General features: G+C 39.9%; 1 protein-coding gene across 6 annotated transcripts in view; it reads left to right on the forward strand.

Moving 5' to 3' along the window:
* SATB1 (SATB homeobox 1) overlaps positions 1-26,603 on the forward strand; it is a 101,711-nt gene that overhangs the window by 28,970 nt on the left and 46,138 nt on the right. For all 6 annotated transcript variants that reach the window (XM_068152323.1, XM_068152326.1, XM_068152322.1 and 3 more), the window contains 2 exons: positions 19,506-19,617; positions 22,205-22,659. In XM_068152323.1, the coding sequence (XP_068008424.1) occupies positions 19,506-19,617; positions 22,205-22,659 (567 nt within the window). The remainder of the gene's footprint in view (positions 1-19,505; positions 19,618-22,204; positions 22,660-26,603) is intronic.

A 26,603-nucleotide genomic window follows, 5' to 3' on the forward strand; every position in this document is an offset into this window, starting at 1 on the left:
TTAGTTCTAATCAAAATATACCTAAACAAAAAAGGGAAACCTCCATTTATGCACTGCTAAATACTGAACTGATGCTTTCCTCAGCCTTTAGCTGTGCTGTTCTCTTTTTGCCATTCTTTTTTGAAATTACTGTGAAGGCACAGCTTGTTTTTTCTGTGCAATGCAGTGTCCAGTGATGCTGCAGTGGGAACACCATATCTATTTTTAATTTTTTAAGTTTTAAAATGTGTTTTGGTGTGGTGAAGACAGATTCAGTGTACAAACAAATGCTGCTTGCTGTGATAGGGAGGGGAGAAAGGAAATCAGGGAAGTCAAAGTATTTTTAGGAGGATCTTATTTCTTTTGCTCAGAATATTGGACTCTATCTCAAAAAACCTCAGGTAATCTATAGGTAACCTAGAGGGCTGCTCTCTCTCAATCTGTCTTTCCAGTGGACACATTAGCAGACGGTTTTCCCGTCACTTTTTTCCCACCCCCATGATCAGATTGTTTTCTGTGATGTGGCTCCAATACAGGAAGTTTTGATGTGGAAATAATCAAAATTATCTTCACTGGTTGTAAACCTTTCCAGTAATATGTCTGTAAAGCATGTGAGCTTCTGCAGTTGGAGGCTGCAGATAATTTGTGATGTATCTCCCTTTTCATCTAACAGTGCTAGTTTTCACTTGATGCTGATGCAAGTAAATTCTATTGAGATGGAATACTTTCTTTGTATTTGGCCATCATGTCTCACATAGGAGCTTCCCTATATAGGTAGATGATGCATTGATAAAGCAGAAAACAAGTTTTTAAAGGGAATACTTCACTAGAGACTGTATCATGGTACTGGAGGCAATTCAATCATTGCTCTTTCAAAGAGTTGCTTTAAAACTACACTGAATTTTTAGATAATGGACAAAACCCAACTTGCCTGACCCAGCTTTTGGGGTTAGCGCTTTAGATGACCCAAACTCCAGATTACAGAACTCTGCTTTGGGGATATTTCTTTACTGTTTTGCACTTCTTTATTTGTGAAAGAATATACTTAAAGCTGTGAGCCTCTTTTTGTTGTTTAAACCATGCTTATTACTTTTGTCGCATCTATCTTCGCCAGCGCTGCAGTAGTTGGGCTGTAAGAATTGTAATAGTTTCTGCTTTTCTTTTTTATTTAAAGACAAAATTAAATGAAGCTTAAAATTAATTTATTTACTCTTAACTTTTGAAAACAACAACAAAAAAAGCTGTTGCAGTGATTGAGAGGCCATCAGTCAGTCTAAATCTTCCCATTTTCCTCCAGGGGCTTAAGGGAGGACATGTTGATCTGATGGTGTGCTTTTCACATGACTAAATTGATCTGAATGCTTTCTCTGTTTGCCTAACTAACATCTTGTTGTGTATCACTCCTACGGAAGGTACACTGCTTTTAGGGAGCCTGTGTTGTGTTAAGCCTGTAGAAGTTTATAAATTGCCCCGCAGTGGTATGCTGCTGCTGCAACAGAGGTGAGAAGTATAAGCAAGGTAGAGGTTGGGAGAAAGTGTTTCCTTAGAAGGTCCATCAAAATGCCAGAATAGGAGGGATTTTTGAGAGCAGGGAAGTGTTCTCTCCTCTTATGTACTTTCGTGGGCATAGGTAATGCCATATGAAGTGCTTCATCACAAATGCAAACTAATGCAGTGACACCGTACCATAACTTATTAACACTGTTATGGATATAATTTATTAACCACAGAAAAATGACTCAAAGTGGAAATGAGAGTAGTTATCGTTTTCTGTCACTGTCATTAGCAGTACTCTGTTTTGTGTAGGGACTGAAGGATTTGTTGTAGTTGCAAAGTACTTAAGTTGCTGTGACATGATGCAGCATTTCCAAAGCCCCATCTAAGTACGAGAAACTAAGAACCATCATCATCACTTAGAATTTACTGTATTTTCTTGGTTAATCTCACATTTTGTGCCGCTAAAAATTGCTTATATTTATTCAGAATAATTTTATGGGCTTCCAAAAAATGGAAACCCAAGCAGCCTGGTTTTGTAGTGCAGGTGCATTTAATATCGAGGAAACAAACTTTGAGATCCAGTTCATGTTAATGACAGAGTTTTGAAAACTTAACAGCATCATCTATTTGATTTGTGGGGTTTGGTGTGGTTTGATTTTTTTTTTTGTTTTGTTTTATTTTGGGTGGGTTTTGGTGCCATTTTCTTTCTTGTCCAATTAAGACTTCGGGGCATACAGGTATGAACTGTTCGTGCCTTCCTAGATAAAACAGAACCGTGACTCTTATCGGGCAAATTGAATAGGTGGTCTCTTTCAAAGTAACTTTAATTGCCTTGCTCTGTGGCTGCTGTGACCACCCCCAAAGGCCAGGTTTATCACTCAGTAGATGAGCCTGCCTCATGGGGAATCCCCGCTGGCATGACTTGGAGTGCTTGGGATGGACCGGAGCAAATGCGTGGCTCTCGATTGCCATGAATTGCGAGCACCCATCCAGAGGTATCAAGCAGGCAAGGGAAAAGGATGCTGCAAATTTCACATGGAAAAGTAAAACCTGTTCTCAGTTATGCATTGTAGCATGTATTTTCATGCTTTGCCTTGGGTTTGCAGACTTCATTGCTAGAGACTAGCAGCGTACGCAGATGCCAAGTGAATGACTTTTCACGTTTGATACACACAGTTTGCTTCATTTCTGCTTCCTCTCCAGGCTTCTTTTGGTGGGGAAGGCAACATGGATTTAATCTAGGGCTCAATTTTGAGCCATCTTGTGCATTCCATTAAACTGGTGCATCTCGTGAGTGGCCTAGATCTCATTTCCCTCTTGTTTTGGCTCTGCAGTCTCTAAAGGGTCGTGAAGAAATTGTTCTACCATCAATTCTTATTTTTCCAACCCCTTGCACAGAAGCTCTACTCTACCTCAGTCTGTTGGGAACTGCTCTAAAGTGATCAGCCAGAGAGGCAGGCCTGTTGCATTTATTTATTTAATGTTGTCTCTTCCATCTCTCAGCCTTAGTCTTGACATTTTCATGCTTCACTTTCACAGTTTTGCTTTGATTTGGCTTTTAGTACAGAAGTCTCTTACTACTTCCACAGTTAAAATACCTGAAATAATAGAGACTGTATTTATTAAGGGCTTTAAGTAATATCAACAAGGGCTTTTTGGTTTGCTTTGTCCCTATTGAATTATTCTCACTCTCTCTCTCTGTATATTTATAATTGGATAAGCTTTTATGAGGGAGAGGAGAGTAACATTGGGGTATTGGTGTGAGAAAAGACTGGAAATTCTTCTGATAATTCAGAAACAAACTCACAGCATTCTTTTGAGTGTTTAGATGTACCCCTTAGCGTGAATTCCTGTAACCTTTTTCCATGAAAGGAAGATAGCAAGTCACCTACCAAATACAGAGATCACAGAGCTTAATTGCTCTCTGGGCACGTCTTTGAAACTATGGCAGTGATCAAACGACACTGATTCTTTTATTATTTTTTTTTAAACTGGTATTGTCTTACCTGATTTCCTTCTTTTCTACAAAAAAAGGTGATATAAATGATTGTTGTTAGTATTTACAAGTAGTCACTTCATCAAGCCACTGCAAAAACACAAGGTGTTCTTCTTTTCCCCCATAATATCCTGAAATGTGAAGGTTTTTGTTTCCTGGGTGGTGTTTTGGTTGGTTGGTTGATTTTTTTTTCCCTTTGCTCATCCTTTGAAGATGCTTGTACTTAGCCTGACTTTCAGGCCCACCAATAGTCAGTGCACTATGGATGAGAAACTCTAGGCCTGATGTATAGTAGAATCTTCTATCTCTTAGTTTATTCTTTTAAAAAGCATTGTGTAGGGGACATGCAATATTTCCATGCAGTATATCTTGAGACTGTGATACAAATGGACACAGTCATTTACAGACATCGCATTATCTTAGCGAATAGAATTGTGTGCACACCCCCCACACCCCCATGCCTCTAATGTCTTTTACATAATTTTACTCTTGGTGATGAGGGAATGGCATTTTTGTTTCAGTTAGAGGGATATACACTTGCATTCTGTGAAACACATGATACCAAAGCCTGAATTGTTTTGCCCTTGTGACAGATGTAACTATCCTGACTGCATTTGATCTGCCCTGTAGTGAACGGTTGTTTACACCTGACGTGGGCACAAGAGATTTTATATGCCACACGCTATTTTATGCAGAAATTTGACAGAATTTGTGTGGTCTGGCAGAAAGGCCAGACAGCAAGCTTGCTTGGAACATCAGAGTTTCTCATTTCAACTTACCTGAAGACTCTTGGCCATCATACCAAGTAAGCGGCATAGCAGAAATCCTCTCGCATTTCTTTGCCGCCGTTCTGACTGCCCACCCCTCCAAAATCCCAACCACAAAAAGTTGTGTTGGCTAAGATGAAAATTTCGAATAGCCAAGAGCTGAGCTCTTAGGAGTTGCCAAAATAGAGATATTTTTATGAGCAATTTTTAATTCATGCTTTACAAAACTAAAGGTGTTTTTGGCCCTCCTCTTTACATTTTACCTGCCTAGACCTGCGATCAAGTCTTTGGATTTCTTTCTTCATGTGATTCTCTTCTCTCTTTCCCCTCCTTCTACACTCCCCCAATAATTAATAACTGGAGTAAGGAATGCAGCTCCTTTTTCTACTTTGGAAGTTACTGTACTTTAGATTTTAAAAATGTCATTAATTATTTCAGGGAAGCAAATCCTTGAGGGCCTGGGCTCAGGTTTTGGCAGGCAGGGCTTTTCAACCCACCCCTCACTTGCTCAAGAGCATTCCCTCTGATGTCTCTTCAAGCTGACGTGGTATCTGGATGTTTAAAACATTTTCAATTAACTATTAAAACTTGTGCCCATGATTTTTCAGTCATCCAGATAGAATGGGCAGTACAGAGCCTATTGCTGATGGGATAGGGAAGATGAAATATGCATGTTGGTAGAGCTGTCTGAGGGCTTTTGCAGCATACTCAACGTTTCAATTGCTTGATTTTGGGTTTTTTTTTGATCACTGATTAATGTTCTTTAGATGCATTTAAACACTGTTAAAGCTATGTCAGTCTACCTGCAACTGTTATATCTCAGCAGCACCCTATTAAAGGAGAAAACATAACAGCTATTTATTTCTGCCTCTGCATTCAAATTGAATATGAGACTGTCAACACAATTGTGGGGCCTGGACTTCCTGTGGGGAGGAGGAGAAGGTACCTTGTTTCTCAAGTATGAATGCAGTTAGGGTGTCAGGGAGTGATAGGACTAGGGGGAATGGAAAAAAAAAAAAGAAATGGGTAGATTCAGATTGGATGCTAGGAAGAAGTTCTTCCCCATGAGGGTGGTGAGACGCTGGACCAGGTTACCCAGGGAGGTGGTGGAAGCCTCATCCCTGGAGGATTTTAAGGCCAGGCTGGATGTGCCTCTGAGCAACCTGCTGTAGTGTGAGGTGTCCCTGCCCATGGCAGGGGGGGTTGGAACTGGCTGATCCTTGAGGTCCCTTCCAACCCTAACAATTCTGTGATTCTGACCCCAGAAGACTCTGTGAGGTGTACATGTCCCTTAGTACCTGTGCTGTCATGAAGTCTTGTGGCAATTTTTTATTTATTAAAAAAACAAAACAAAACAAACTTCTGAAGTCAGCTGTAAGAAGATATAAGCAGCTGTCTTCTGTCAGGCTTTCCTGGGGCAGGGGGGAAGTATATAGAATACAGAATTAACCAGGTTGGAAAAGACCTTTGAGATCATAGAGTCCAACCAAGAACCCAACACCATCTAATCAACTAAACCATGGCACTAAGTGCCTCATCCAGTCTCTTTTTCAACACCTCCAGTGATGGTGACTCCACCACCTCCCTGGGCAGCATATTCCAATGTCAAATCACTCTTTCTGTGAAGAATTTATTCCTAACATTCAGCCTACACCTCCCCTGGTGCAGCTTCAGACTGTGCCCTCTTGTTTTGGTGCTGGTTATCTGGGAGAAGAGATCAACCCCCACCTGGCTACAACCTCCTTTCAGGTAGTTGTAGAGAGCAATAAGGTCTCCTCTGAGCCTCCTCTTTTCCAGGCTAAGGAACCCCAGCTCCCTCAGCCTCTCTTCACAGGGCTGTGCTCCAGACCCTTCCCCAGCTTTGTTGCCCTTCTCTGGACACCTTCCAGTAAGTCAACATCCTTCCTAAACTGAGGGGCCCAGAGCTGGACACAGGATTCAAGTGTGGCCTAACCAGCCATGGGCTGACGGCTTGGCCAGGAGTTTGCTGTTGAGGATGGTATCAAAGGCCTTGCTGAAGTCCAGGTAGACTATATACACAACCCTCCCCACATCCACCAGGCAGTCACCTGATAATAGAAGGAGATCAGGTTGGTGAGGCAGGACCTGCCCCTCCTAAATCCATGCTGGCTGGGACTGATCCCTTGGCCATCCTGTAAGTGAACTCAAGATGACCTTGCCTGGCACTGAGGTCAGGCTGACAGGCCTGAAATTCCCTGGTTCCTCCTTCCAGCCCTACTTGTGGATGGGCATCACGTTGGCCAGCTTCCAGTCATCTGGGACCTCTCCAGCGAGCCAGGAGAAATTCATGCTTTTTAACAGCATAACGTTTTTGGGTCTATACTCCCCACTTTGTATGCCCAAACAGTTGGAATTAGATTTCAGCAGTTTTGAGAGCTGCGTCATGTAAACGATGATCTGCGTCACATAGACTTCAAGTTTTAGGGAAGTAACAGAACGAGGGGGGGGGGGGAAATAATACAACAAAAAGGAACACAGCATGTTCTCTTCTGGTACATTTTTTCCCTTCTAAAATATGCGTGAGTTGTAGCACTGAGCCCTACTTGACTTCTGTTTTCACTCAGTGATCCTGAGAATGCTATATAGAATAACTGACATTTTAAATATTTGCAGTGATGTTCTTCTTTATAGATACATGTATATATAAAAACCATGCTGCTTTTTGTCCCCCCCTTTTTCACATCTAGTGGCTCAAGAGGCAGCCAAGCAATGCGCTGCTACAAAATTCTGTATTCATTCATTCATGTTTCTTGCATACTTCTTAGCACAGTCATGGCCAAGTGTGAACCTTGATTTATTTATTTCTTTTCTATAACTTTATTAGAGGGTTAACAAGCCACTCCTCCAGTGTTCTTTAAAGCAAGATTGCAAATAAGCCTTTTTTTTTTTTTATCCCTTCCCCCCCGTATTGGCAAATTGTTGGCTGTAGAATACTGCACAAGTATAAACAACATGAGAGATCCTTTAACATAACATGAGAGAGCCTTTAGTCACTTTGCTCCCAAGCTTTGGAACTCATTGCCAATTGAAGTAAGGAAAGCTCTGGCTGTTGGGACTTTTAAATCTAGACTTAAAAGTTATTTGTTCTGTTTAGCATTTTTAAAATGATTCTATTAGGAATTGTATGTGCTTCAGTTTTAATTTTAACTCATAATGATTGTAAAGCACCCTGGGATGCTTGCATGAAGGGCGCTACAGAAACCCAAGATTGTATTGTACTGTGTTGTAATGCATTGTATTATTACATGGTGCTGGAGTTGGACCACGGACAATTCATACAGAAAACCTTTGAATACTTAGCTAAAGATAAGGAGTGTGTGTGTGTTGGGGGATGGGGGGGGGGGGAGGGCAGCAAGTGTCTCTTCTTGCTTCTTTTCCCAGTTTTCTGTCAGTTATTTTATTAAAGTAAATTAACATGGCAGCTACTCCCTGAGAAACGCCAGCATAATTTACTGCTGCAAAGGGGCTCAAAATGTAAACCAGATGATAAACTAAAAATAAAAAAGTCCACATTAAGATTTAATTGCACTTCCCTTTCTATATTACGTTCTTATGTAAAATACATTACAAAACAGCACTTTCTTTATCACTTCCTTCACTTTTAACTGAATTTCATTAACAATAAAGAAATGGATTGTCTCTTTCAGTAATGTCACTTGATGGTTAATCCCTTAACTTGATGTACATGTCTTGAAGACTTCTTTTTTCTTTTTTTTTTTCCCCCTATAAAGAACATGATAGCACTGACTGGAGCCAAGTATTGCACAATCATGTGATTTGCAAGTTTCCCAGCTCGCAGCTTTGCCAGTGCAGGTCAATTCACACCTGCCACACTTATGCCATTCTGGTCCTCATGTTGCTTTTCCTTGGTGATTGTCAGAGGTAGAGAGTTGTACATGCAGCTCCTTTCTTCCCCCCCCCCTTGCCTCCCCACTCCAAATGTGTGGTAAACCTTGTGCATTGGAAGTGTCTGCTCAGGAATTAAATGGAATTTAATTTCTGTCCATTAGGAAGTTGCTATCCACATCGCCAATTAAGCCTTCTATTTAAAGGGTGAGAAGATACGTATGTCTACATCTTAATCACTGCTGTGACTGGCTTGCAGAGACCTTTTCTGACTGGTTCAGTTATTACTAGCAGTGGTGGGAGGCACAGAGATCAGCATGGTTATAAAACCTACCCAAAAGCTGAGTAAATTCTGTAGGTGCTGTAGCGTCACTGTCAGCAGATTTAAAGCTGAGGTACATCTGTGTTAGGGGATGCAGGAGTGTAGGCATAAAGATGCGTTGGGAGATAATTACTTGAATTGGCAATAATTATTTTTACCTGACAGGAATGAAAGGACCCACATATTCAGGGGCAATGCTAAGAGATGAGCAACTCTCACCTGGTCAGACCAGACTCATTGCATGTCTTTGCTCTAATGATAACTTAGAAGAGATGCTTTGCTCAAACAGATTCTAGGCAACACTCTCAAAGCTTGCTCCCTCCTCCCACCCTTTATATTTTTTTCTTTTTAAATGAATAATTAGATTCTTCCTTTTTATTTCCAAGAAACATGCTAGGAAAACCTAAGGTAATGGTGAGTTTTGTCTCTCTTTCCCTTGGACACTTTAAGAACAGCACAAATAGTATCAGATTCCTTTGGTGTCTTGCAGCGGTGATCAGGGGACAGGTTTTTCAGGATAGTGGCAACCTCAGACCTGCCTCACTCTAAGCCATGGCATAAACGACTCTGAAGGGAAAGGTTTTGTTCCCCAGGGGTGGGAACAGATGAAAGGTTGGCCTCATAGATGCTTGTCTCTTAATTATTTTATTTTATTTTTTTGAGTACTATGGTTGTGTACACTGAGAGTTGCTTTTGTAAGCTTGTGCCAGAAGAGTGGGGGAGAGTGTGCTAAAACCATAACTTGTGCCTGGCTGTGCCACCTTTCCACAGCATCTAATACTTTGTAGTAGACTGTCATGGAGAAGGATGGGTTTCATGGTGATGGAAAAACCGAGGCACAAAGGAAAGACATTAGTGTCGGTGGGCTTTCTAGAGATGGAGAGATTTCAGCTCCCCAAGCTTATCGTGTGAGTTTATATTAGAATCAGTATACCCAGCTTCTCTCAGAATATACATGTGTGTGTTTATGTGTATTGTGATGAAAATCTCACCAGAATGTGCTTGCCAGCTAGTATGTCCCCCAGGCTCTTAAAGCTGTGCCCTGTATTCTGCACTTTTTGTAAGGAGGAATTTTGTGTGCTAAACCTACCCTACCAAATTATTATTATTATTTGAATTTATACATTTTAATATAAGGGATAATTAAGAACAATCTTTTTAATAACAAAAAAAAGGTGCCTATTGCCTGTGGGAAGCTAGCCTTCTCTTTCAAGATACCTTCACTGAATCTTGCATCTTTTTATGAGTTTTTTCAGAGCATCTATACCATTTTTACAAACTCTTGTCAGTGAAAGGTGCAGCACCATGGAGGGGAAACTGGTCTCTTGGCTAACATAGCTGCTTCAAATGTCACCTTCATATGATTTTACTCAACAGAAGTTAAGAATCCATAGCAAATTTCACACTATAACTCATTTTTTTTTCTCCTGACAAAGTTTGACATTTTCAACAGGATGGAACATAGTTAGTTCATGTGCTTTGTAGCAGCAGAAATAACCTCCCAGAATTTGAGTCTATATGATGAAGATGTACAGGTGGCTCACAGAGGCACATGGCCTGAAACAATAAATCTGACACTTAACCATTTAAACAAAGGACAGGTGAGGGATGTTGTTGGCACTAGAGAAGTATTTAAGCAAGCAATCAGAGGCATGAATGAAGCCCTGACTAGGACTGGAAATCAATGAAATTCAAACTAAAAGACAGTCATATGTTAAAATAAAAAACAAAACAACAGCAACAAAAGCAAACAAAAAACCAACTGAAAGCCCCCTGAAACAAACAGGCAAAAGTACATATCTAGTAAGAGATTACCATGGGATGTGGTGAAAAGATCCAGCACAAGAAGTCTTCAGATCAGTATCAGATGTTTGCTCTAGCTCAGCCACAGATAATTTGTCTGAATTCTGGAACTGCTGGGTGAACTTCTATGCTCTCTTTCTATGTAGACTCCACATAGATGCTCCAAATGGTCCATTTTGGTTTTGAAAACCTGCAAAAAAACTATGCAGAAGAAAAAAACCCACAAAGAAAAGGCTTATCCTAAATACCAAAAGAAATTCAGCAAGACAACTGTTAGTGCTACTGAGTCTGATGACTTCTTGTCTGGACATTGTGCCTTAGGGCTCAACTTCATGCCAGACATCTGATGCTTTGCCTAGCAGAACAGTGGAATCTGAGGAGAGACTTGCTGAAAATCATGTCCTATTTCCCAGCAAGGAAATCTTCCTTAATGTGGTGGAAAATGCTAAGCAATTTTGAAGAGCCTTTTACAAAAACTGTAGTGAAAACAGCTCGTGTGTCTTGGTTGAAGATGGAAGAATTGCCAACATCTGTATCAGGAGAATGTTTACATTTCATTTTTGTGGAACACTTCTATGCTTCCACAGCTGAACTTAATGCATTAATAGATGGAAAATGTCCCCTATAATACAAAGCATTTTACATTAGGATAGCATTTAGAAGCATGTCCATTGTGATTAGCATTTCCAGATAGGAAACAAGCCAGAAGCACTCTGACCTGGCTGAATCAGTCTGTGGGAATAAAACCAAGCCACCTGAGAGAAAGGCTGAAGGTGTCTTATGTCATCTTTTTGGAAGCTGTGAGGTCTCCAGTGCCCCACCTACACTAGTCTTTGTTCATGTACAAGAAATGCTGGTTTGCTCTGTCTGCTTTCATTGTGCACAATCTGAATTGTCCTCCTGGATTTCAGCTTCGTCTAGTTTCACTTCTTGGGTCCCAAGGAGAAGAGATGAGCGTAAGCTCACAGCCTTCACATAGCACACTGCCTAGTGTAGGAACAGCAGCAGTCTGGAGAAGAGCTGATGGCTGTTCTCTGCAGTATGGAAGTAGGAAGAAGAGATAGAATTTACCATGGAGTAACTCAGCTCTGGTCCTGTGGACTTGGAATCCAACCATGACTGGACCACAGCTTCTGAGTTTGACATCATCCAGCAGACATTGTTCCTGCACACTCTAAGGTAGCTTTAGGATGGGTGCTGAAATGTAAGCAACGGGGGGAGCCCTTGAAAATGTGCCTTCCCACTACAAGCTCAAAGAGCAGTTGAAAGCCATCTAGATAGTTCATAACAGCTTTTCCAAGCATATTCCTGGCTAAAATGGATAGTGTCTTCCTTACCTGTGGAGCTCTCAGGTTTCAGAGCTTTTCTGTAAAGGCACTTAGAGACTCTAAACCTTAGGGAATGGTAATTCACCCCACAAAATATAAGGCCACTTTCATTCTATGAAGTAAACTGAGAATTTGGTTTGCTGATTATTTTGCATCTTGCGTTTTATCCTGATTGATATTAGGAAGGGTTTAGCCAGGACTTCTACTGCTAAGTATATGCCATTTATAAATGCTGTGAAATAAAAGTCAGGATCCTTAAAAAGATTCATGTTGGACATCTGACAATGAAGACAAAAATGTGTTATGTCTCCTTATCTTTTACAGGTTGAGGTTGTGACTTCTTTTTCTTTCTGTGGCATTTTATTTGTTGTTGTTGTTTTTGTTTTTAAGTCTAAGGCACTATGCCATAAAACAGGCAGTTCTTCAGATCTGGATTAACATTTCCCACCTACCTACCTATCTTTCTTTTAAGCTCTTAACCTTTGTATATGTAAGCCTAGGATCTTGGGAACCAGCTTTTTATTTGAGCTTTATTTATATCTGTCAGTGGGAGATGCTTGGAAAACATGGGGAGAATGCTGCTCTGTCATGCAGCAACTGGGAATTTACATTACAAAATGGTAAAAATAGTGCAAGGATCAATTTCTTCAGATGCTGAATAATTTCTGAGTTTCAAACTCTTCTTCTGTGTGAGTATGTTTCTATACATATATAACTATATATATAGATGTATATATGTGACTGGGGTTCTTTGTTTTATATCTTCCCTCATTACATGCAGTGTAGGTTTATGTTTATGTTAATATGTACATTTATAATGCTTAAAGACAACATAAGGCAGAAAAGGAGAGAAGATAATTTAGGCTCTACAAGGATAGGAGGAAAAAAAGGAAAGATGTGCTTATGTATTGGAAGAAAATCTTGTGCAGTCATTTTAAATGTGCCTTTACGCAGTTTTAATTTATATGGCCAGCATTTGCCGTGCAGTTCCTTACTTCTCCTGTCCCTGGCAACAGGATGGAGGTCAGATAGCCATCCAAGTGCAATGCCAAAGGCACAAACAAAAGTTTTTTTCCTTCTCTGTCCATCTGTGATTTTTATACCCTTACCCTATGCATTTATAGGGCAGATGAGAAATTCCATTGCATTACTTGGTGTAGTTCAAGGTAATGGACCACAAAATTTAACATAATTCTTCAAATGCGATTAAACTGTCCATTCCGTGATTCCTTATCCTAAAAAACCCAACTACTGGCTGGATGTATTTGGTCTGCTTTTATTTGGAGTGGCAGATGATTATTCTCTGCCATACCAGAAGACTGGGAACAACGTTTTGCCCTGGTTGGGTTTTTGCAGTACGTGGGCTGGCGTAGGCTCAGGCAGGCTAAAATCTTTTGATTTAGGGATAATCTTGTGTTATCCGGTTGGGGCTTGAATGCTCCCTTCTCATTTGAAAAATGTTAACGTAGAGCCTCCTGAGAAATAAGCACTCCTAAGAGTTCAGCTTGCATTAGAACTGATGCTGGCAATTTCCATGCGAACAAAAGCCACTGATAGTGGCTAGAATTGGGGAAACAAAGTTCCTCTGTCCTTTATGAAAAGATTCCTCCCCCCCAACCCCCCAAGTCTTTGAGTTCTGTTCTGTTCTGCAACTTTATCACTATTCAAACTAGGTCTAGGGACACAGGCTTATGGCTTGCTTGCTTGCTTGCTTTTTCTGTCTCTCTCTTTCTTTTTCTTTCTTTCTTTCTCTTTCTTTCTCTTTCTTTCTTTCTTTCTTTCTTTCTTTCTTTCTTTCTTTCTTTCTTTCTTTCTTTCTTTCTTTCTTTCTTTCTTTCTTTCTTTCTTTCTTTCTTTCTTTCTTTCTTTCTTTCTTTCTTTCTTTCTTTCTTTCTTTCTCTCTTTCTCTCTTTCTCTCTTTCTCTCTTTCTCTCTTTCTCTCTTTCTTTCTTTCTCTTTCTCTCTTTCTCTCTTTCTCTCTTTCTTTCTCTCTTTCTCTCTTTCTCTCTTTCTCTCTTTCTCTCTTTCTTTCTCTCTTTCTCTCTTTCTCTTCTCTCTTTCTCTCTTTCTTTCTTTCTTTCTCTCTTTCTCTCTTTCTTTCTCTCTTTCTCTCTTTCTCTCTTTCTCTTTCTCTCTTTCTCTCTTTCTTTTCTTTCTCTTTCTCTCTTTCTTTTCTTTCTTTCTTTCTTTCTTTTTCTTTCTTTCTTTTCTTTCTTCTTTCTTTTTCTTTCTCTTCTTTCTTCTTTCTTTTTCTTTCTTTCTTTCATTCTTTCTTTCTTTCTTTTCTTTCTCTTTCTTTCTCTTCTTTCTTTCTCTTTTCTTTCTCTTCTTTCTCTTTTCTTTCTCTTCTTTCTCTTTTCTTTCTCTTTTCTTTCTCTTCTTTCTCTTTTCTTTCTCTTCTTTCTGTCTCTCTTTCTCTTTCTGTCTCTCTTTCTTTCTTTTTTCCCCTTCTCTTTTAAAATTCCTCTTTTTTTTTATTTTAATCTTTATTTTTATTCTTTTTTTTTTCTTTCTTTTTTTTTTCTCTCCCCTTTTTTTTTTTTTTTTTCCTCTTCTTTCTTTTTCTTTCCTTTTCTTCCTTCTATTTTTAAGGCCTGTTAGGTTTGCAGACTACATGCTGCCCTGCTGGTCTCTGAAGATGTAAAGTAGAGGATTTATCGAAGAGACACTGGAATAGAGCCTTAAAAGTTTGGCTTTAAAAGAAAAAAATGGAGCCAGTAGCTTGACAGATTGTTCAGTAAATGTTCATTTTATTGAGAATTATAAAAAAGGTGCTTAACGCCTCTGTGCCATTAATATCATACATTAAAAGGTTACTGTCAAGATTAGTGTTTCAGCACTAGAAATTGACTGTAGGGTTTATGGGCAGCGCTCCTCATATTCTTCTTGGGAGATGAGGTATCTTCTACTTAGCACTTGACAAAACCATTAGGGTGTTACAAGGCTTTACACTGGCAAACTTGGTAAATAGTGAAACATAAATAAAATCTCGTTGGAAAATCAGGAGAATAGTTGCTGCCTTATAGCCAGATTTAGCAGATGTGGGTTTGAATGCAAAGCAGTTGTGAAAATAGCCAGTGTCAAACCAGGGCAAAATTAAACTTGTGGGGTGTTCTGTTTTCAGTGTCTGTTATTGTTGAAGTGCTCCATTTCAAAAGCATGCATTCCTTCCTACAGGAAAAAAAAAATCAGATTCCTTAGTTGAAATTAATTAGCATTCAGCAACCAGATAGCATGTTTTTGGGTATTCATGAGATCTCTGTTTGAAAAAATGTTTTTTAACTTGTAGAAATGTGTTGCAACACACAGATGGGAAGAAAAAGAAAAAAAAAAATCTCTTTAGCAAGCACTGTGTGTAAAAGGAATATTACATTTTGCACGCTCCTGATTACCCTGTGTAAACAGTTTTTGACATCTGTCTTTATAGTTTTCGAGGAGAGGAAGACTTTGTTAGAAGAACCATTTTTATACAGCAGTCACCATTTCAGTCTTGCTTTACCTGTATTATGAAAGCAGATGGTCTGCATGTCTTTTGAATATTTATAACTATCAAAAACAATCTCTTGCTATTCACCCTTAGGCTTATGAGATGTCAGGACTGTTCTGGTTGGAGAAAAAAAAAATCATCTTGGGTGTTTACAGAAAGAGGATTACATTAAGCTGAAATGACTATACATTTTCCAGTTTAATATTTGTCCATCAGCTGTTTAATCGTATTTAGATAATTGTGTAAATAAGTTGTTGCAGCCCTTGCCCCTTCCACTGTGCAGACTTGAAGCTTTAAACACCAATGAATGAGTTGCAAAAAAAAAAACAAACCTCAGATTTTTTTTTTCTATTTTTTTTTAATTCCTAGTCAAACAACCTGGAAGGCCCTAAATAAGTTTTGGTTACGATGCTCCTTTCGAGGGAGATGTTTCGTTTGCAAAGGAATCCCCCAATATCTAATTCAGCCAAGTTGTTTCAGGAAGCTGCTGTGTGTGTTACTGCTAAGTCTGTTAGCCTGTATTTGTTCTGTGTCAATACTGCAGCCCAACTGCCCCTTCATGAGGCATGAAAACAACCTCATTCTGCCCATCTAAAAATAATTTTAAGGTTGTTTAGGGGAAGTTTTGGGACTGTGGGGGTTAAAAGCTTTTTTGACTGGAAGCTGAGCAATCACTGATAACAGATTTTGCTGTGGTTGGTTGATTTGGCAGAAAAGCATGAACAGTTTTGGTTTAGATGATTGAATTAACCTGATTAACATGGTTTTTGTTGGTTTGCAAAAAAGGACAATAGTATACTTCTAGCAATGCTCGAACAATGTCTTACCTGGTTGGGGAGCAGTGTTAGAGGCAATGACTCAGAAATGCCTCCCTTGTAGCACCTGCAGTGGTGGCTGCTGTGACCAGCTGGCATGAAGGTCCTTCCTATGTCTTGCAGGACACACTTTGCATTAGATTCTAATGCAATATGGAAGGTGTCTGATGCTGCTGTTTTATCAGGTTTTGTTCGATGGGCCTATGAAATGAGTTTATGTTGAGATTGAAGCTATTTCCTTAGGGAGTTCCCCAAATTCTTAGAGAGATGGTGGTGTCTGGTTTTCAGATCTCTGGCGTTTAATCTTCCTGAGAGACTGGGACTTGGTTCAAACTACTCTGAACCTCAGCCGAACTTCAGAATGAATTCTACCCCTACCTCCACACAGTTGTTGGATGGCTAATTATAATTAACTTATTTGGCTAAAAAAAAAAAAGAGCACTTGGGCTGCAGCAGATGGTATCATTCCAGAATAGTGGCATTTCTGTGAAGGTGGCACCATTTCAGATGAGATTTTCTGATTCTCAGAACATGATTGCAGATGATCTGATTGTGGGGCAGGAGGGATGGAGAAAGGGGAAAGAGGGGAAATCGGGATCTTGGAGTCTTGCAACTTACTTTTAAGGATAAACTTGTGGGCGATACATGAAGACTGCAGATCTGTGACCAGTTTTTGCATTCTATCCGTTTTCTTTGTGACATGTGAAAAAGAAATCAGATTATGAGTGATGGATGTGATGCATTTGAATACTTGTGTGTTATATTTATATTTGTCATCCTTTTACATGGAAAGCATCTGTGTCTGTGCCTTGCAGATAAGAAATGTCTATCTACAGTAGTACCTGAACGTGATGTGCTTCAAATACAATCATTTTTCATTTTGATTATTGGTAGATATAAGCTAAGACATACATGAAGAATTCCCTGTAGTGACCTGGGAACTAAGAAGAACTTCAGTGTAGCTCTACTCTAGATTGTGGATCTCTGATGGACACTGCCTTAAATGGTTAATATTCAGTTTTAGGCCCTAAGCATAGTGGGCATTTGTATATGTAGAGTGCCCTTAAATCATACAGGAAATGTGCAGCAACAGGAATTTCTATACCAAAGTGCATCTCTCTGCATTGATGTGACTGCGGGTTTGATGACAATAAATAAAGCATAGAAACAATGAAATTCAATGTTGTCAAGTTATTTTCTGAGTTAACAAGGTAGTTATATTTTATCTAGCTTGTAAAATTTTGCCTTCAGTGAATTAGTAAATAAATCATTGGTTCCTCCTGATTGAGGATTCTTAGCCTAGGTAACACCACTCGAATGCTTGCATGAAGCCTTCTCAAAGAAAAAGCATTTTAAAATGTATAGATAATGTCTGTGGTTTGTGGTTTGTTGTTTTGTTTGTTTGGTTGGGTTTTAATATACTTTGAAGAGCTGGACTAAAATCCCAATATTGGCTGTTGGAGCCTGAAATTTGCATTGTGTCAAAGAAGCTAAAATTCCTAACAGTGTTAGACAGACCAGTCCCCTATTTGGTTGTAAAATAAAGTTAACTGCATTAACTTTATTCCTGAAGAAGCAGAGGATGTCACAAACTGCCATGTCAATGGCATGTCTTCCTTGTAAAATGATATGGAAAGGAGGAGTAGAAAATCCTAGACAAACATCTGCAGCACCGATAGGTAATTTGCTAACATTGTTATTAATGTGTATGGTTCTGTACTTAATAAAGTTACTTGGGCAGAAGAGGACATCTAAAAGGGGCAAAGTAAAAGGACAGAAAACCACCCTGAAGTCTTAAGTGACAAGTAGAAAATACGCACAAGCCGATATGGGATGATGGCGCGTTACCTGTGCAGGTCCCTACTTTGTGCATTTGGATCTACAGACTTTGCATGTCCACTGTCTGTGTGTTCGAGCAGTATACCAGTTTGGAGCTAAAGGACTTTTTGACTCTATCATGTGCCCATGTTTCAAATGGTTTAATCTGTAAAAGAAGCTTAAACAATGATTTTGTAGGTATTAGACATTAATGAGCCTCCTATTACGGTGGAAATTGAAATTGCGTTCAGATGAGTTTGGTTCAGGTCATTTAGGCTGAAGCTGTGGTAGCCTGTTAAGGTTTCATCCTCCTTTTATACCACTGTCAAAAGGCTTCTAGCTAATTTCAGAAGTGCCAGGTGAATATCAAGGATTGATAAGAATTTTGGTGATTCAGAGGAATCATTAAAATAGCTGCCTGGTGAGTAGTGGGTATACCCACATTTGGCATAAATAATACTATCTCTCTAGCAGCTCTGAGACTCCACAAATAGCTTGGTACTGAGTAATGCATTAGAGAACAGTTATAATGAACTTCACTCAGATCAATAATCAAGGTACTTCTACTCAGAGGCTGAACTAGCCTTATAAAAGAAGACATATAGTAATATTTATTGCGTTTTTACTTTGAATGCTTTCTTCCAGTGGTTATTGCTGTTTGTGTAACAAAGGGTTGATGCTGCACATTGATTTTTATGACAGCACAAATACAGCTAAATGTTACATGCTGAATAGCAAAGAAACATAGTAATCAGGGCTTTGTCATTCTTGACTTGTCATTCTTCTCTCTCAAGAGGCTGGGCGATTCCTGTAGTGAAGCTAAAAGTAACTACTTTCCACACAGAAATCTAAAGGGTGTCAAAGTTCAGTCTGTTGAAATGGCGTTTGCTGAGTTTGTTGTCCTCACTTGATACACTGAGTATAACTTTCAAGTGTAAGCATTATCTCATTTTGCAAGAATTAGTCTTAATTGGTTTTGTAAAAGAATGTACTGGAACTGAAAGTTTCATGCATTGTAATTTCCACTCTTTCCAAACTGGCCAAAACTGAGCAGAAGGTAAATTTCTCACTGTAGCTATCTGATATCTCGAAAACCTTTGAGGGGGAAAAAAAAATTCTTTCTAACATCCTTTGATCTATTTTGCAGCTAATACTCAGTTACAGAATTAGACATGACAATAAGAGCTTTTCATAAGCCTGTCTCTTTGAATCACTTAAAATACCCTGTTTAGGAAAAGCAAGTTTGAGTTCATTTTGGGTTGTTCTTGCTTTATTACTTGGGGTTGGGTTTTTATTCTACTATAAACCTCTTTTTTTTTCCAAATTCTGCTGGTAGGTCATGCAGATGAACTTTCCTCCTATGATTTTCTGTCATCTGCCCTGTGATAAGTGGCACAAAGGGAATGAGCATAGGCTTACTTGGGGCAGTGTTTGCATTTCTGGAGTCAGTGTAGGATTTGTATGCCAATAAACTGGTAAATCAAATTTGAAGAAGAAAGAGTATGAACAAAATTCACTTTCAGTCAGCATCTTCCATTCAGAGCCCATCCCATTGCCTGATGATTCTTGGTTGATAACTTTGTTCTTCACTTAGTACCTCTGTTTTTTTTTGCTCCCATTTAGATTATAACTTGGTTTGGTTTTATGCTCATTTAATGAGTTGGTTTTTTTTTAAGGGCTTTGGACAATAGGATTAAAAATGAGGTATGGTCCTCAAATTCTGCAAATATAAGGTTTTCCACAACTGAAATAAATTGTGCTTTGACTTGTACTGCTCTGCATTACAGGGTTGTTGTGTTTTTTTTTCTTCTCCCCTTTTCACACAGAGTATGATTTCTTCCATTGTGAACAGCACTTACTATGCAAATGTCTCAGCAGCAAAATGTCAGGAATTTGGAAGGTGGTATAAACATTTCAAGAAGGCAAAAGATATGATGGGTAAGCAAAAAAAAAACCAACCCACCCCAACCATGACGGTGGATTCATACCATTACATGTCACATTGAGGTCTGTCACAGTCATCTGAGGAGCCAGGTCCCTTCACGACAAGTTTAGGATGCTTTTGATGAGTAGATGTGGAAAGTACATATACAGTGAAAGAATTCATTTAAATAAATATTTGCTGTTGAAACAGCCAAACTGACTTGGGTTGCCAGAGACGTAAAGCTGTCATTCTGTAAATCCAGAGAACTTCTACCCTCCCCAGAAGAATTGTTTAAAAAAACCTGTTCCTAGAACTGTGATGGAGTGATTGATTTATTTATTTATCCCCATGTATTATTTTTTTCTCGCTCTGGCCAACGTATATTTAAAGAAGCAGTCTTCTGCAACTGCCACTGCCTTCCAGCAAGCATCCTGTGGTTTTGTAAAGCTATTTTAGCAAGTAGATATTTCTGTGACAATTAATTGTTTGCCTGTTGCAGTAAGCACAAGCAAATTTCTGGAGAAAAGATCCATCAGTGGGATGTGTTAATTCCCTAATGCCTTTTATCTTTCTTGTACTGACCCTTTCAAAAACTGTTTCTTAAACCTGTTAACATAATTTTGAACACTTCATGCTAGAAAGTTTCCGTGCAGTTTTCAACACAATGAAGGCATGAGACTTCAGTTTGGATCGAATTTTTTAGCTTGACTTAGCTTTCAGTGTTTGAAACAAAATCATTCATCTACCAAAATGGATTCCTTGCCTTTTATAGCTTAAGGCTGTAATGAAGACAATGCATCACTTTTGTGATAATTGCTTGAAGTGAATTGGAAGTGAATGGCCCACTTGGGTTGGTCTCTACTTTCTGCTGGTAAAGGCAGCTTCTTTACTTGATCTACTTTGTACCTTCTCAAGACCACTGAACCCTTATTTTGAGACCACAGAAGTTGGTGGCAAGACTTCACTAGCCTTCAGGTGGTCCATGTGTGAGGCAGCAGAGCACCTGCATGGGAGGGTGACCTTTCCACAGCACCCTCTCACCCATCCATTGCAGCAGCGCTCCTGCATGGGGCAACCCCTGAAAATTTTCCTTATGTGACCTGTTAAGAGAGTTCAGCACCCATTCATTCAGGGACAGTGAAGCCAGTGCATAGGAAACATTCATGTGCCTGTATTCCTGTGTAATCTAGTGCACTGCCCTCAAAAGCCACACTGATGAGGAGCAGCAGGTGCTCTGCAGTGGGACTGATGCAGGCTATGGAGCCCAGACCTCTCTGCAGAACAACTAGCTTGGTTTTTGAATTTCTGCCCACAATAGGACAAAGGGGGAAGGAAGTACTGTGGGTAGGAATCTAGGTGCTGATTTCATCTTCCAGCTCTCATGCCTGTAAAGGAAAGGGTGGTCCTGCCCCCGTTATTGAAGCTAATAATTGCTATGAAAAGCCTTTCATGAGAAATACTGCTTTTCAAAAAATAAACCAAAAAAAGTGCTACAGCACTTGTGTGGAGATGAACTAGAGTTTGGGGTCTTAGATGAAGTGTTGTGTTTGGGGGTTATTTTGGGGTTTTTTTTAAGGCTATTTCCAGACCAGCATTGCTAAAGCTCTAGATCTGAGGTTGTTTAAAATGAAACCGTGACACACATTGATAAAAAGTAAACTCCTTTACATCAACTTAGAGTAACTTTATATTGTATTATTATGGACAAGAGGGGAGCAGGAAGAACTCTTGTAGTTTAGGGGGGAAAAAAAGTGTTGTTAATTAAGAAGGAGGGTGTGTCAAGGCAGATGAGTTAATATAAGAAAAAAATTCAACCATGTTGCAAGTCACTGAAAAAAACCCCATGCATACATGGTGGCAAGATAAAGCAGCCCATCTGTGTAATTTACATAAATTATACTAGTTCCTAGCAGTCCCATACAAATGATGCAGCATCTAGAAATTAGCAGAGGGTCCATACCCCACCCTGCTTACTACAGATTTCCAGTGGCTGGGAACTGCAGATGTTGTGACAGGGCCACCACAAAAAGAATGAAACTGCCACCGGGAGCTTCTCTCTCTGTGGCCAGGGCATGCTTTCCTATAACAGCCCTACTTACGCCTTGTGCAGATGCACTTACTGCTTCACCTGCATCTCCTGCAGCGCAGAGTGGTTTCCTGGCTGTCATCTTTGCTCCTTGTCTGAAGTCCCCTGCATCCATCTCTGAGGGATGTGCTCTGCAGCTGCACGCTCAGTCTGATTGCATTGCACCTTTGCAAACTCTCGGCGAGTTGCACCTGTGACGTGCATGGTTTCCAGCACATGGCTTTTGCCTCTGATGTTCTGCTGGTTCCAACAGCTCAGTGACAAAGACAAGCAGCTTGTTGGATTTTTTTTTTAATTGTTTTTATTTTAGGTTGTTTTTTTTTTAATATTGGCTACATCATTATTTGTAGGTCAGTCTTGAAGGGAAGTAGCCACAAGAGTGATTTCATCTGGAGAGTGCAGTAAGCTTGAGCCTCAGTGTTTATATTGTGTGTTGGCATGTCTTGTGAGGAGCCTTCAGTTTGTGATGTTTTCAGTCTTATGTTGGTTTTCCCAATGTTTCTTTCCCACTGCAGTTGAGATGGATAGCCTTTCTGAACTATCCCAGCAAGGTGCCAACCACGTCAACTTCGGTCAGCAGCCGGTCCCGGGGAACACAGCCGAACAGCCTCCATCCCCTGTTCAGCTTTCTCACGGTAGTCAACCATCAGTTCGGACCCCACTTCCAAACCTGCACCCTGGACTTGTATCTACTCCCATTAGCCCTCAGCTCGTAAATCAGCAGCTGGTAATGGCCCAGTTGCTGAACCAACAGTATGCAGTGAACAGACTTCTAGCCCAGCAGTCCTTAAACCAACAGTACTTGAACCACCCTCCTCCTGTCAGTAGATCCATGAACAAGCCGTTGGAGCAGCAGGTCTCAACCAACACAGAGGTGTCTTCCGAAATCTACCAGTGGGTCCGTGATGAACTGAAACGAGCAGGAATCTCACAGGCAGTATTTGCACGTGTGGCTTTTAACCGAACTCAGGTCAGTTGGGTTTTGTTGCGTTTCCTTGTTTTTTCTTAAAATCCAAGTAGGCCTTCTTTTTTTGCTCCCTCTCTATTTAGTAATTATTGCCTTTTAAGTCTCTCTCCTCATTTCTACTTGTCACTTAGCTCCTGTGAAGGAATCATGCTTCCTTGCAGGACCAGTGTCCAGCGACCAGTGTTGCTGCAGTACAGGAATCTTCAGTGATGGGTTTGTGGAAATACCTGGCCTTGCTTCCTCTCCAGTTGTGATGCTTTGTGAATAGCTGAGTCTTCCCTAGAAAGGAAATGAACAGCTCCATGCAGAACCCTTCACAAAGTCCCTCAACAGCTTGCCTTTTGTTTTGCAAAGGTATACCTCTGCTGACCACATGCATGCACTGAACAACCTGTCTGCTTTCACAGGTGTACTGGAGACACTCTTTTATTCTTCTCTGCATTTGTTTTGATGGGTTTTTTCCACTGACAGTCTTAATAGCCTTATTTTTTTTTTTGTTGTTGTTGTTAGGCTTCTGAAAAGATTAAAACTAATTTTTTTTTCCAAAAGCATTATTTTTAGATCATGTACTCTTACCATGTATTTTTATTTGCAAAAAAAAACCAAACCCAAACCCAACACAGTAGCTGCTGAGAGATTGCCGATGTCCACATCAGAACATAGGCTTCAGCTTTTCAATGCAGAGAAAGCTAGCCCGAGCAAAGCTGATAAGTAACACTAAAATGTGTTATTTTTTACACCTGTTTTAGAAGCTAACCCTGTTATAATTTATGCTGCTCTATGAATTTAACTTTAATGCCATGTTGCATGGAATTTAATCAAGCAGAAATTATGGAAGAAATGTCAGTTTATCCAATGCAAATAAGTAGACCTCAAAATTTTGGAGGCCTGTTTGAACAGGAAGTAAAAATAGGATTTATTTATTTTTTTTTAAAAAAAAAAGAGAAATATTTTTAAGATCTGTAGGTAACACTTGATTTGGAGTCTACATTTTTTTTTCTACTTCTAAACTTGATGAACAAGTATTTAGCCATGGAAGATTATAGTTGAAAAAAAAAACAGAAAGAAAGAAAAAAATTAGACTCCTCTTGAAATGTTGATTTGTCCCCTGCATAATCTGAAGAATAAAAATTGTGTTTCGAATTCACTGGTACCAGGTTTGACTTAGTACATAATTAGTAGTTATTTTGAATTGTTATTATTGCCTTAAGTATTTAGCTAAAAGAAAGCAGAGGCGTGGTATGCATTCCCTGTAGAGCTCAGTGTGTATGTGTGTCTTTCCTCTTAACAACAAGGGAGGCTTTCAAGACTTGGGTCTCATCCCAAATTTCATGGGATACTTGAATTGAAATAGGGATTACACACATGTGTTAGATACAGGCAAGTGTCAGTTATTATCACAGAATCACAGGATGTTAGGGGTTGGATGGAACCTCTGAAGATCATCAAGTCCAACCCCCCTGACAGAGCAGGACCATAGAGTCTAGCACAGGTCACACAGGAATGCATCCAGATGGGGCTGGAAAGTCTCCAGAGAAGGAGACTCCACACTCTTTCTGGGCAGCTTCTGCCAGTGCTCTGGGACCCTTACAGTGAAGAAGTTCCTCCTCACGTTGAGGTGGAACCTCCTGTTCCATAATTTCTAGCCATTGTCCCATGTCCTCTCACAGGGTGAAACTGAGCAGAGCCTGTCCACTCCCTCTGGACCCCCAGTCCTCAGATATTTAGAAACATTTGTTAAATCCCCTCTCAGCCTTGTCCTCTCCAGACTAGCCAGCCCCAGGTCTCTCCACCTCTCCTCATCAGGCAGTGCTCCAGTCCCTTCATCATCCTTGTAGCCCTCCATTGGACTCTCTCCAGCGGATCCCTGTCCCTCTTGAACTGGGGAGCCCAAAACTGGATGCAATATTCCGGTGTGGTCTCACCAGGACAGTGTAGAGGGGGCAGAGAGCCTCCCTCAATCTGCTGGACACACTCCTCTTAATGCACCCCAAATAAGTGGCAATAGAATTTTGTTGAACACAATATTTAACTAACAATATTATGAAATACTGAACTAACGATAGCAGCATCAAGCTACAGTGGTTTGCAGCTGCTGTCTTACTTGAACAAAGCAATTAATTCAGCAGAGAAATAGTTTAGTGTGTATTTACTTCTCAGCTTTTTCCCCTCTCCAAAGTAACTTGTTCAGTTTTTGTCAGGTAATTTAGCACACAGCTTTTGGTCTATCACTTGGTGCACGAGCAGTACTTTTTCCCTGACATACAAGAAGGATTGGTTCTGACTGGGACTTGAATTTATATGGCACAAATGGGAAGATGTTCTTGAGATGTGATGAGTGCAAAGACTGATTACTGTATTTTTTTTAGTTAGTAAATATTTGCTTAGTTGGATACTTCCACAGGCATTGTGGTTAGGCAGTTTGGTAGTAGGTGTTCAAAGTGACCCAAAATGGGAGGAAAGCCCAAAAGTGAACATTGAAAACAAATCCTATGAAGAGATATGAAATATAAATGCAATATGTTTTGGCACTTTTAAACAAAATCTACTTGAAAGAACGCAGATTAGTATTGCTATATGCTACAAATTATGTTAGCTAATCAAATTAGTATTTGCACTTGGCTTCATAACCCTGTGGTCCTGCTCTGGCAGGGCGGTTGGACTCGATGATCTCTGGAGGTCCCTTCCAAACCCTAACAGCCTGTGATTTTGCAGTGTTTGTTATGCATTGGGGCAAATTTAGGGAACAGAAAGGAGACATCCACAGAGCCCACACAATATTAGCCTCATGTTGCCAGCATGCTTCACATGTGAAGCGTGAAGCAGAGCCCCACTGAGATCCAGAGAAGTTTGTTGTAGGCACATTTCACCTTTGCAAAGCTAAAAACTGTTAATTTTGCCCACAGTAACAGCTAATGCCCAAGTATGAACACAGGCTGAGAGATCTGTGGTGATGAAAACATTTAAATTTGTTCTACTTGCTGTACTTTGGAATTCACCACAGTTTATTCAAGGATGCATCACATTTAACTATAAGTAGGGCAGCACTTTAATAACTTGATGCTATTTAGGAGTTATTTTCTAACATTGATGTAATATCTTTTGTCTTTTTTTTTCCTTCTCTCTCTTCACTAGAGCAAGTGAGAAGCTTGTTTAAATTCATCTACTGTTTTCTGAGATAAAAAGCTAACTCAGGCTTACCACTGACATTTTTTAAACTGTCACAGGCATATTCGAGCTGTGTCCAGGGACCGTATCGTGCCATCAGTTTGTGAAGGCAGAAGATCACAGCGAAATCAGTTAGGAGTTCTGTGCAAAAGAAAACAACCAGCCCTGATGTCGAGATACGGTCTTAGATGAGGGGGAGAGATTTGCTTTCAGTGTGAAAGTTAAGGAAGGAATTGAACTATAAACTAGAAAGAGAAATTTAGCTTAATGTTTTGGTAAGAAAGATGGGCTTTTCAATTGGCTGTGGAAGGGTGGCACCTCTCCTTTTACAGACTCTCCCTCTACAATCTGAGCACACAATTTAGCAGCTCTTTTTTGGGTGAGAAGGCAGGGCTCTACCACCTTAGTGTGGCAACTCTTGTCCCTGATTTTCAGGCAATTTTCATTTGGGGGCAAAAACCTTGACTGAAAATATTTCTACCTTCTCCAAGCTCAAAGGAAAGGATTTTATTAAAATTAATTCTGAAACCTGGGGTGTCTATTTTTAAATTGTCATCTGTAAAAAGGCAGGGAAAAAACCCTTCAGCCACATCTCAGCAGAATGAAAACGCATCTTTAATATCTTCCTGGATAACTTCCACCCTACCCTTAACTTCAGAATGTGTAGTTCTCAGGAATGTGCCTTGCAAAGCTTAATGAAAGAGGAGTCCAGGTAGCTATAACTTGAATGAAAATTAACATCTATAAAGGCACAATAGGGCAGTTGTTGTAGGGAACAG

The sequence above is a fragment of the Melanerpes formicivorus genome, unplaced genomic scaffold, assembly GCF_026170545.1.
Source record: "Melanerpes formicivorus ecotype bairdi unplaced genomic scaffold, bMelFor1.0.p_v2 SCAF_23, whole genome shotgun sequence".
NCBI lineage: Eukaryota > Metazoa > Chordata > Aves > Piciformes > Picidae > Melanerpes > Melanerpes formicivorus.